The sequence below is a fragment of the Dendrobates tinctorius genome, unplaced genomic scaffold, assembly GCF_039654945.1.
Source record: "Dendrobates tinctorius isolate UK_male_01 unplaced genomic scaffold, ASM3965494v1 ptg000098l, whole genome shotgun sequence".
NCBI classification, from domain to species: Eukaryota; Metazoa; Chordata; class Amphibia; order Anura; family Dendrobatidae; genus Dendrobates; species Dendrobates tinctorius.
In genome coordinates, this window is record NW_027361766.1 from 19769246 (window position 1) to 19781980 (window position 12735).

General features: G+C 42.4%; 2 protein-coding genes across 2 annotated transcripts in view; one reads left to right on the forward strand and one right to left on the reverse strand.

Annotated features, from left to right (window-relative positions):
* CNTN2 (contactin 2) overlaps positions 1-9836 on the forward strand; it is a 73440-nt gene extending 63604 nt beyond the window's left edge. The window contains exons 19-23 of the mRNA XM_073587193.1: positions 144-253; positions 6018-6204; positions 6335-6447; positions 6524-6692; positions 9424-9836. Of these exons, the coding sequence (XP_073443294.1) occupies positions 144-253; positions 6018-6204; positions 6335-6447; positions 6524-6692; positions 9424-9515 (671 nt within the window). The 3' untranslated portion in view covers positions 9516-9836. The remainder of the gene's footprint in view (positions 1-143; positions 254-6017; positions 6205-6334; positions 6448-6523; positions 6693-9423) is intronic.
* Positions 9837-11670: 1834 nt separating this feature from the next.
* Positions 11671-12456, reverse strand: TMEM81 (transmembrane protein 81). The gene has a single exon (XM_073587301.1). It carries the CDS (start codon positions 12454-12456, stop codon positions 11671-11673), a length of 786 nt encoding a protein of 261 aa, XP_073443402.1.
* Between the last annotated feature and the right edge of the window lie 279 nt (positions 12457-12735).

A 12735-nucleotide genomic window follows, 5' to 3' on the forward strand; every position in this document is an offset into this window, starting at 1 on the left:
TTTTTATAATAAATTCAAGAATTTACATTTTAAGGTATACATAAAAATATATGCTATGTTTTTTGGGGGGGTGTTTACTTTTTCTTTTCCTTTTTTACCATTTCATGAGCTAATTATATGATATGTCATTTTCTGGTTCCTAGAGCCGAGTGTCTCACCATCTGATGTTAAAGCAACAGCTCTATCATCTTCTGAGATTAAGGTGGAATGGAAGTCTGTGGCCACTGTCAGGGGGGTTTTATTGGGATATGAGGTAAAGTATGCGTAATAGGCACCCAACTGCTATTGTGTAACTATTAGACATGAGCAGACAGATTGACATTGCCCTGCTATAGCATTTATTCCTGTCCTTTTTGGCAGCTGGACCATTGCAGTGTTCACTCCTGGTTGCTATGGCATGTACTAGTCCCCACAATTTAATGATGACCTAAGTCCGTGAAAACCAGGGACGGACACTGACAGCCTGGGGCACCTGTGCAAGAAATGTGTCTGGGCTCTCCTCCTTTTATGGCGACAAAGCTACAGATATATAGCCACACACACATACTGTATATTGTATATCTTACATAGTCTCCTTTGTTATGTATCTTGTCGTCCCTTATTACACAGTGCCCTCTCTTATGTACAGCACCATCACTTACATAGGATTATATAGCACCCTGTTCTTTATTACATACCGTCCTCTCTTGTTAGCTATAAAATGCAATGACTGCTGTGGGAAAGCTTTTTTTTTTTCTGATGGAGGAGCTGATGGACCGATCTGCTGGTGAGATGCTGCTCCACCAGTAGTCATTTTACATCTAATGAGATGGGACTATGTGGAGGGCGCTGTGAATAACAAAAATATACTATATAAGGGACAAAACTGTACATAACAAGAGAGGACATTTTATAATAAGGGACTGCCCTATGCATAACTAGAGAGGATGGTATGTAATAAGGGACGTGTTATACATAATAAAAGAGGAAACTATGTAACTAAGGATGGCACTATACACCAGAAGTAAGCACACTATATGCTAAGGGACTGTGCTATACATAATAAGTGAGTACATTATATACTACTAAGAGACTGTGTTATATATAATAAGTGAGTACACTTTATACTAAGAGACAGTGCTATACATAATAAGTGAGTACACTATATGCTAAGGATCTGTGCTATACATAAGTGGGTACACTATATACTAAGGGACTATGCTATACATAATAAGTGAATACACTCTATACCAAGGGACTGTGCTATGCATAATACGTGAGTACACTATATACTAAGGGACCATGCTATACATAAGCAGGCTACATTCTTGTATCTGTGTGCAGTGTCGGTGTGCTGCAAGTTTTTAGAGACGCATTGAGCATGTCCTATTCTGATCATCAAAATGGGATCAGAACAAAACATTCTCTGACCCTCACCAATCTCATTCTCAGAGCCGTAATTTTTAAGGATGTGAGAATGGATCCATAAAACTCTATGGGTATGGGTGCCACCCGATAAAAAAAAAAAACAGAACAGATACAGAATAATATTTACATCCAGGAACTTACCGCTGATGTCTCATCTGACTAGAGTCATTTTCTGCTGATTCTTCTCCATCTGGTCAAACTCTCATGTTGAAATCTCCCAGTCTTGACTCCTCATGATGATCACCACAGCCCTGAAAATAAAATAAGGTCATATATATTGTGCCCCTGACTACAGATATGTACCACATCATTAATAAGCTATTAGCCACACACCAATCAAAATGTATAGTGATAAAGGGCACTGTGCCCCCAATTAACTATAATTTCCACCACCCAATAAATATAAATTATTCAGTCTCTGTGGCTCTCACCAATTAACTGTAAGGCTATGTGCACATGCTATATTTTTTATGCAGAAAATATGCACAATTTTACAGTACAAGCAAAATGAATGAGATCTCTGAAGTCTCATGCACACGTTATTTTTTTCCTTGCAGATTTGAGGCAGATTAAAATTGGCATAATGTTAATTTTTGCAGCGTATTTCACCCATACTACTGAGTGGGGAAAATGTGCAACAAAAGCATGCAAAAAACGTGGGAAAAAAATCACTTTTACACATCTTTCATCCTGCCAACACATTAGGATATGCAGTAGAATTTTCTGCTGCAAATCCTGAACGTGAGTTTACAGCCTTAGCCCCTGTCCTGTGTCCCCCCCCCCCCCCCCATTCATTATACGTACTTGATGATAGCATAATAATAAATTTGGGGATGGGAGAAGATATTATCAGGTACTTAATGTCCTCCGCCTCCTCACAATTCATTGCAAGTCCCTGACAGTGTCTTCTCCCACATTACAATTCATTACAGAGTGTCCTATGCACCTCACCCTCTCCTTCCCCACTCTCCTAAACATCCCATCATTGTCCTCTCCTACACATCTATCATTATCCTCTCATCCACATCCCATCATTGTCCTCTCCCACACATCTGTAAGGAGAAGTCCCGGACCAGGCCTACCTACTTTGTGACGGATCCAGAACTGTCGGGACTGTCACCCAGGTTTCACGGGGGAAAGCTTAAGGCCCCAGACCAACCTCTACACCTAGGAGTAGGGGGCGTGGCTAAGATAAAAGGGCCACAGCGCACGGGAAATCAGTTAGTTGCCTCGGCAATGTGCAGCGCGCAGGAGGACAGTGTCAGGGCTTCTGCGGAAAAGCTAACTGCCAGAGCAGGCCTAAAGCAGCAGAGGCTAAAAGCTGTTAACAGAGACTGCTGACAACAACGTACCTGGTCCCCGCTGACTGTGAGTGACAGGATGCCCAGTCAGGACATAAGCGTGCGCACGCACCGATGGGAGAATTGGGACACCCACTGTGATGGGTTTCCCTTTGTACCTGAGTTGAGTCGCTCGTTGTCCCTATACGCTGACAGGGGGAAACCTGTGCTCTGTTCGGCTCGTGGTTTCCTGACACACCGATCACCGACCGGACCACAAGGAATCACCACCGCCACCAGGATCCAGGACGCCATCTTTTCCAGGACCATACCGGACTCCTTACGCGTCACTGCTTTGATGCTAACATCCACATCCTGAACTAACCGCATTCTGAAGTCGTTGGATGTATAAGTTTGCTATTCTTGAACTTCCTACCATATTCTTCACACCCGTTTCCCCTGAGTTACGTACCCTGTATTCCTTTATACTGTTTTCCCTGTTTTCTCCCTGCGAGGAGTATACCTGTTAAACTAAACCCCACGTTAACCCTTGCTCTGCCTCCAACCCGTTACTGCATCTTGCAACCTGCTCACACATCCATCATTGTCCTGTCCTCCACATCCCATCATTGTTTTTTCCTCCATATCTCATCATGACTCTCTACCACACATCCATCATTGTCCTCTCCTCTACATCCTATCATTGTTCGCTTACACACATCCCATAGTTGTCCTCTCCCACACCCCTCGTTGTCCTCTCCTAAGTGGATTAAAAAAAAAAACTACTCACCTCTCCACCCGTTCCCCTGAGACATCACTGCTTCTTTCTTCGTCGCAACTTTCTCTCTGACACAGGTGCGCTGCTTGCTGATGTCTTCAAACAGTGAGCGCCTGTGTCAGAGAGAAAGCGCCAGGTTGAAAGCAGAGGATGGATTCCTGCAGCTCTGCTGCCATTTTTGTCCTGTGGGCGGCAGAGCTGCACAGATCGCTCCCTGCATGCCACATATACAGAGGGTAATCTAGCAATGGGCCTCCTGGAGCCTCGAATTTCGAGCATCAGGCCAGAGTGCCCCCAGTATTACCGCCTTGCAAGAGCCTGTCACAGAGGACAAGACTGGATGCCGGACCAGGGCAGTGTAGGTACGTGTGCTGACTGGGGGGGTGGTCCCTTTTTCGCCTCGAACAGACTGGAAACAGAAACCAATGCACGTTCAACAGGTCCTCTTTATTGGCCGTTCTCCCAATGACAGCAGCAGGACAGCTTCCGTACACACAGGCCCGGGTACCTTTCACCTTTTTCTCTTTCCTTAAATTGATGTCCCTCGCGGTTCTATCGCTGTGGCTGCCCAAGGCCTACCACCACAGCACTTCGCCTGTCCGAGTCCGTCCATCTGGTACCCCGGGGCTTCCTCTGTCCTGTGGCTCTCCTGTCAGGGCCACCTCCCTGACTGTTTCTCCTTCCAGTCCTTCCCGGAGTTCTTCCTCTTTCAGTCTCTTTCTCCTTCAGTCTTCCCCTCCACTGAACTCCTCCTCCTGGACTGGCTTCCTTCTGGAACTCTCTCTGCCTTTTTATTCCCCTCCCTGGGAATTCCCCTCTCGAGTCCCCGTAACTCCGCCCACCATGATAATGCGGTTTCCTAGCCTTAAGCTGCTGTTAAGCCCTTTTCTTACTGCCTTACTGCTCTCTGCCTCCATCTTGTGGCCAAACCTTAGTACTGCACCGTCTCCTTTTCCTGTTGTTCTTGGTCTCCCCCTAGTGGTCAAAACCCAGTACCTCACCATCTGTCAGTATTTCTAGCTGTCTCCCCGCATGTATATACCCGTTCACGTCAAGTATATTTGCTGCACATCTTACATTCACTTTCCTGCTTCATACAGGTCCATAGGTCAGTCCACTTCCCTATATACTCCCTTCCTGTTACCATTGTCGTCCTCAACAATCTCGCCCCCTTCATTTTCCTTTCTTAAGCTTCCCCACTTTCTTTTGTCTGAACGGTTGTTGAGCCAAGCCCGGAATACACGGGGAGCTGAACAGAATCGGGAGCAATCATGCTCCGAGTAGCTTACAGCTACTCGCCGGCGCATACGCCTCTATGCTCCCGATCATGCCTGCGTGTTGTGGAGGCCCCAGATCCAGCCCCGCAGTGTGTGTGTTATGATGTATTCACACTGCGGGGCAGGATCTGGGGCCTCCACAACACGCAGGCGTGATCGCCTGATGTCAGTTCATGGGCAGCGCGCACTGCACATGCCCGAGAACTGTTTTCACAGAGCAGGTGCCAGCATAGGAGACAGAAGGAGGCGGGGCACAGACGGCAGAGCAGGGGCGTGATGGATGGCTATGGAAGGTGGGGCACAGACGGCAGAGCAGGGGCATGATAGACGGCTATGGGAGGCAGGGCACAGACAACAGCACAGGGGCATGATGGACGGCTATGGGAAGCGGGGCCCAGACGCTACAGAGACATGATTGACGGCGGGGAGGTGGCTGCTTCAGGGGGACACACCATACCTATGGGACGCATTACAGGTATGGGGACCTAGTTATAAAATATTTCGGGATTACTGGGGGTCAGAAATGGAAGAGCCACCTTCACAGAATGCAGCCTTAGTGCTGCTGAAGGTGGCTCTTTTAGTTAAAAACGCCCAGGGGGGGGATGACAGGTTCCCTTTAATCTTTTCTCTAAAGATTTTTAAATTTCACCTAGGAGAGGGCTCTTGTCTCTGGGCATGGAGCAAATTTGATTGTTCGAGAAGATTTATCATTATACATATCTTCCTAGTGGTAAAGGTTACTTTGGCGCAATGGTGGGAAAACGTGAGGTACCCAAGTTTCCTGATATTTTGGATAGGATAAGTAAACATAGCGACTTGGAAAGGAGATTTGCGGTTGCCAACAATAACATACACAGATATGACAAAAAAATGGAAGTTCTGGAATAGTATGTTTCATTCTCAGCAGGCCTGCTGACACTGGTCATTTTGTTATCTTCAGTTCTGGCTGACTTGGATTTTTCGTGTCGTATCTCATTCAGTAGAGCCTTTAATAAGCAAGTACGATATTACTACTGTTTTGTTTTTATTGTTTTTTTATTGTTTCTAATTTCTGTTTATTCTCAGGGATTGTCTAAGGGTTCTCTAATTTTATTGTTCCCTTTACCTAACTAAGGTATATTTTTCGTACCCTCCCTCTCCATTGTTCTCCCTACCCTAGTTTAAATATAAAATTAATAAAAATATTTAAAAAGTTGTTGCAGGTCAAATCTGCAACAATTGTCAGTATCAGGTATATGGGTGGGAGATGTGCATTAACTGTTTCATTTCAAACAGATCAGATACTGGAAAGTGGGTGATAAAGAAGGTGCTGCTGATCGGGTGAGGTCAGAGAGCCTGGACACAAGTGCCAGAGTGAGTGGACTGAAGCCAAATACTCTTTACCATGTGACAGTTCGTGCTTACAACAGAGCTGGCACTGGACCACCGAGCCCTATTGCCAATGTGACTACCCCCAAATCACGTACGTATATCACCAATCGAGTCATATAAATAATCATTCATTTTGTGTAAATCTTATGACCAGTGTTATCATTAGATCATACAGGATTTAGACTGTGCCTAGGAGAAACTAACCAATTGTCACTCTTCAGCTCCAAATAGACCCCCCGGCAATATTTCGTGGAAACTTTCCCGTTCCAGTGTCAAAATTAAGTGGGACCCGGTGACATCAATGAAGAATGAATCTTCTGTAACTGAATACAAGGTATCCATTGTAAAGAGCAGTTAAGAATTCTCACTTTGTATTTTCTCCTTAGTTACAATTCACTTTCTCTGTGTAGATACTTTATATAGTTGATTCCCATTCAACTCCTGTCCTATATGTAACAAGCAAGACACAAGCAGAGCTGCCACTCTCCGAAGGTGCCGATCATGTGACTATTCAGCTACGTGCCACTGGATTAGGAGGAGATGGGGCGTCAGCAGAGGTGCATATTCCCACAAACTCAGGTACCGGTTTCTCTATATTAATAGTGCCATAATAAATTAAAGCAGGACCAGGAACAGATTCGCAAGACCCAGTCTTATCAACCACGTCAATAATCTGTGGCTGCTACCCCGGATATCTGATAACCGCCTTACCTGATGGCATCTGCAGCCCTTCTTTTGATTAGCAATCCTGGCGTGACTTCATTGTCAACTTTAATCACCTGTCACATAGTTATTATTTTTACACAGTGTCTTATGAATGCAGTATTGTTTCTCCATCAAGCATTGAGTTAGGAGTTGTGATGGTGCCCTTATGCTAGGCGGAGATCTGTCAAAAAGGTTTGGAAAGAGGCAGATGGCATAATTATATAAGTGATAAAGTAAAAAAAAAAAACAAGGGTCCTTGAGGTCCAATCTATAATCCTACTGTGCTGACTGGTGGATGCTAAGTGCTCAATATTGAAGGAAAAATTATTTCCCAGCTTCAAACATAATCCAAAATCCCTGGATCAAATTCTCATGTTCAGAAATCTAGTAAAACTACCCTGTAACACTGTATTTTTCAAGAAAAGCTTCAGGCCCTCCTTCAATTTACTTAAAGGGGTGGTCCACTATAGGACAACCCCTTTTCAATCCATGATCACCTCTTATAAAATAATAACACCTATACTCACCTCTAGTGCTGGCGCCATTCAATCGGTATTCGAATGGCATAAGAGGTAAGGATAGGTGTTGTTATTTTATACGGAGGGAACATGAACATGGTGAGTCAGAGGTTGTCCGAGTAGTGGACAATCCCTTTAAGAGGTAGAAATTTCTATAGTAGCGAAAAGACACAAGAATATGGGAAAGTAAAAAGGAGAGGAGAGAAGTTAATGGGTACAGGGAAGGATTTAATGTAGGGATGAGATTGATGACTTACACAATTTTTCTAGTTAGGCTTAGAAATATGATTTGTCACTGAAGAATGTGCATTCATGCAGCATGGTGGCCAAGTGGCTAGCACTGTAACCTTGCAGCACTGGGGTCCTGGTTTCAAACCCCACCAAGGACAACATCTGTGAGGAATTTTCGTGGATTTCCTCCTGGTATTCCAGTATCTTCCCACACTCCAAAATCATACTAAAACATCATTTAGATTTTGAGCCCCAAAGTGCACAGTGATGATAATGTCTGTAAAGCAATGTGGAAATTAATGGCGCTACATAAGTAATTAAAATAAATAATTACGGTCTCAGTCTTCCCTGTATTATGCAAAAACAATGTTTAGTGTAAGGCTAAACACATTAAATATTTGAGAATAATGACTGTGGTCAGAAATATGGATGCTCTGCTTGTTCCAGAGCAAGCGACTATCATTGCCATTTTGTCAGGCTGGCCATACTTATTACGGTACATATATTTCTTCTTTGAATATTTAAGCTGCATTTACACAGTAATATAATCATGAATTAATTTTGTTAAAAATGCTTGTTTCACGATTATCTCGACTTGTAAACAGGCTGACGATCATCCGATAAACAAACAAAATGCTCATTCATTGGGTGAAATGGTTATTTGTGCAGGGCAAAAGATTTCTTGGCGGTGAATTGTCCTGTGTAAACAGGACTCACACTGCTGAAAGCTATGGCTCCCTATGCGCTCTTAACAATCCACTATAGGTCATTCAGCATGCATAGCTTTCTTTGGCCCATTTAAACGACCGCTAAATCGGTAACATTTTACCGATCGGCAGTCACATCATGCCGCCTAACTGTCCATGTAAACACACCCTCATCCTACTGACAGCTGCTCCTCTCAGCTTCACTGATAAGCTATCTGTGCCTCCTGTTAGTGGGGCTCTGATAGGGAGTCAGAAGTTTTTATGGTAGCATTAAGTATGGCAATTTCAGGCGTGATATTATGAAGGTCCCCCATACACATTAGACTAATTTCGGCTGAACCAGCCAAAATCGACAGGTTCTGTCAACGATCTAGTTTGTATGGGAGCACCGGCCAACTGATGGTCAGGAGAGATCGATCGGCATGACTAATTTCCAACTGCCGATCACTTTGTTCTCCCTGAGATAAGCCACCAGCCAACATGTCAGTCCACTGCTTTCTCTTAGAAAGCACAGAAGCCCTTGGCTAAATGTGCGCTCCTGTATATAGGAGAGTCGGCCAAGATGGCCAATGATCGAATGATCACCCGAAGTGTCATTCGGCCGACGGACATCTAATGTGCATCACTGTAAGACCATGGACCAGAAAAAACAATGGAAAATCAGACAGTTATTTCAAGAAGATTTCCAGATGTTTACTTTTATCATATTGGCTAAATTATCAATCTATCCACCGTAAAGGGGTTGTCGACCTTTATGAACACGTTTTTTCCTTTAATGCTAAAAATAATTGGGATCTTTGTTTGTCTGTACATTCAAAGTTGATGTAGTCAGAACTCATACTTCAGTTGAGAGGCGCTCAGAAAAGACAAATATAAGAGTTACAACCCACCATTCCATCAAAGCGGACTGATTAACAGATTTTAAATTAATTCATCCTGCAGATAGCAACACACAGGTCATAGAAGGCAAACTGTGCAAAATGTATAATGAAACCCAACAGCAAACTTTAAACCGTAATAATATGTATTTAAGTAAAAAAAATAATTTGTTCCCAAAAGTGGACGACCTCCTTAACTTCACATACTATAGCCTTTGCTTATTATCAATTATTTTTGTTCCTGGTTATATTAGTTTGTTTTCTTCCACAGGAACCAGCATGATGGTCGAAAACTCTGCTCCTCAGCATTGCATGACTAAAACAGTGGCAGTCTTGGTCCTGATAAGGTATCTTGCAGTTTGAGGCATCACAACTATTACCCTGAAGATGGAAGATTTGGCCTCACACTTCCCGGAAGATGAAAAACAGCTATCCCAAACAGCAAAAGACGGCATTTTTCTGTAGAAAGCAGTTTAAGGGGAAAAAAAAAACAAACTTGCTGGCAGAGTGTACATGCCCTATAAAAGCAAAAGGGCTTAGTGCCAGATGCGTTCTAACACTGAAGTGGGATTTACTTTTAGAAGGTGGGGCGGGTGCAAGCACTTTTTGATGGGACACATTTGGGGATTTTGTCTTATGAAGCCATGTGTACGTGCTTTATAAATAGCATTTTTTTTTCTACAATTGCCTTTGCTTTCTTTCTTTTATCTTTTGCTGAAATGATCACAAGGGAAATTCTGGTGTGATAGCTTTGAAGAATTGAGCCAAATGTGTTTATAAGATATGGCGTCAAGTTGTGTTGAATTTGGAAAAAGAAACAATGGAATGTTTGTTAGTGAAAAGTCCCAAAACCCCATATTTCTGGTCTGTGGACAAGGGACTATAGTAGCTGTTTCAAGGTAAAAACTAGGGACCCAATTCATCAAGCAGTTTGTCAGTTTTCTGGTGTAAAACTGCTAGAAGTGTTACAAAAAGTCGTAGCTGGGTAAAAAAATGTTTGACTTTTGCAGGTTTTTACGCCATTTTTATGAAAATTGGGTCGAGTATAGACAAAATTATTCTGACTGTGTCCAATTAATCAAAATGAACCCCATAAAAGTGGCATACATTTAGACAGATGACTTTAGTCAAAGTAAATTTCAAAGTAAATGGCGCACACCAGCTAAAAGATGCACCTAATTCATTAAGCGGTGCACGCATCTTAATGACTTTGGCGTATCTTACTCCAGCACACCTGTTATCAAGCATGGCGTGCAAAATGTTAGTCTTAATCGAAATGGGGCCTAAGGGTATGTGCACACAACATATTTTACACTCGGCGTACCAGCATTGGTTTTGAAGTAGAAGATGCTTCCGGAAAACGCCCAAACTGTTTATCCTGAACCATTTCCTTTGTCACCTTTGCAAATGCATTTCCACCACTTTATTTTAAATATTTTATTTCATATAGAAGATAGTCGTGACTTCCAAGTAGAAGCCGCCAGAAGAATGAATCGGTCACTTCTTTTAACCACTTCACAGATTTCGAAGTTGGAAGTGGATAAAAGAAGTTACAAAGGACGGAACATATGCGCAGCAAGTGATTCGAAATTGCCACGCATATGTATTTATTTGGCCATTTTTTTTGTGATTTTTCAGGCAGGTGCCAGGCGTAATCCATTTGAAAAAGACATTGTGTGCACAGACCCCCAAGACTTTTTCTCATGCAACTGGCTTAACATTTTGAACCTGGCCTTCATCAGAGCTACAAAAGTCATCCATTTAGCCATGAGACCTCCTGAATGTTGCAGAACTGAGGACAAAGTAAATCCATTGCACAGTTGAAGGCTCAGTATTCCTGCAACTATTCACATCACGATCAATCATTTGGGAGTTTTTATCAACTGTACTATTTATCAGCTAATTGGCAATTCTTTAACTCATTGGTCAGCCATGAGTGGTGTTTTATGCCTTGTAACTAACATACTTCAAATACATTCATTGGGTACCTATAGCTTCTGAGTGTGACATAAGAGAACAACTTGTCTTTTCATGTAGCACTATGTGATGGGTCAAAATCACTGCGCAAATTTCTCGACCCCATTTAATTGCACACCCATGGAGCAACCCAAATTTACAGATGGCTATCAAAATTTTAAGCGCACAGTTAAGAACATAAATAATACACAAGATTTTGTTTGCGCCAATTTTATCAATATAAAAAAATATGACTGATATTAAAAGTATGTATTATTAGAAAGTGTAAGAACAGGCTTCCATGTCTGATAAAACTTCCACGCCACATCCTCAAATATTAAACTAATTTAAAACCCATTACTCATGAGGGAAACTAATTTTATATCTGCATTTTATTGATGTACTACTATAGAATATCCTCTGGCACTGGTAAAGTTGCTCCAATGTTGCAAATTCATGTCTTCTCGGTAAGGAGTGATGATTTAGAGAATGGGATGGGTCAAGTAGTTGCTCACCAAGTACATATGTTGTATGTATGATGACTCTTTGCCGATCGTAAAATTCAGTAGTTAGAGTCCTCCTTTTTGGATCTAAAGTAGCATCGGCAGAACACTAAAACAACAACCCCTATTAGTATTCCTATAGCACTCCCAATTACTACATAGGTGGATGTTCCGCCATACTTTTCAATTAATTTCTTTGCATCCAGTGGATTATGCTCTTGTGCCAAAGCTTCCAATTTGGTTTTGCTGATGACATTCTTGTCGAAGTTGATATCAATAATGCCAGGGGTAATGACCCTAACTGCAAAGTAAATGCGTTTGACTATTTTCATATCCCCGTTTCTTTGCACATCACAGCGATACGTTCCAGCATCTTTTTCCTTTATGGATTGAAATGTGATGGAGGAATTCCTCACTTTCAGTGTTCGGAAGTAGTTATCATTAACGCTCACAATAGCGGCTGCTTTTTTCCAGTAGTAAAGTTTGAGGTCACCCACAAAGTTGGAAGATGTTGGAATCCGACAGTCCATAGTGAGACGTTCACCATCCCTCAAAGTGTACACTTCTGTACCACACAGCCAATTACTCAGACATTCCACCATCACCACCTCACAGTTTGTATGGACGCCGGATCTGTCCACAAGGCACCGTTTTTCTCTCTTGGTGCCTGTTCCACATGTCACGCTACATTCTGTGGTTTCTACAACGGCCCTCATAGAGACACCTTCCCATTCCTGTGGTATCGCAACAGTAAAGAACTCTGTAGTGTCAGAAATTGTGATCTCAAATAGGATCAGAAACAAGGAGGACAGTATCACCATGTCTTGTCTTCTTAAACGTTCCATGATGAGTCTTCTCAGTTGTTCTTAAAGAATTCTACATTCTGACATCATAATCGATAAGAATAAGATGCAGTCATACAAAACGTAAAGGGGTTGTATGAGAATAGTGACTGCACACAGTCCATGAACAAGAATGACAGTTTCTAGTTTAAAATATATATATATATGATTTTACGTACATAAACTTTTTAAAGAGAACATGTCACCTACAGAAACATCACCCTATCATATGTGCTCCAGTGGATTAAACTGGAGCTTTACAGTGTTTGTTTTTTAAAGATA

Coding starts and splice junctions, on each gene's coding strand:
- TMEM81 (XM_073587301.1), bottom strand. CDS start 12,456: ATGGAACGTTTAAGAAGACAAGACATGGTGATACTGTCCTCCTTGTTT.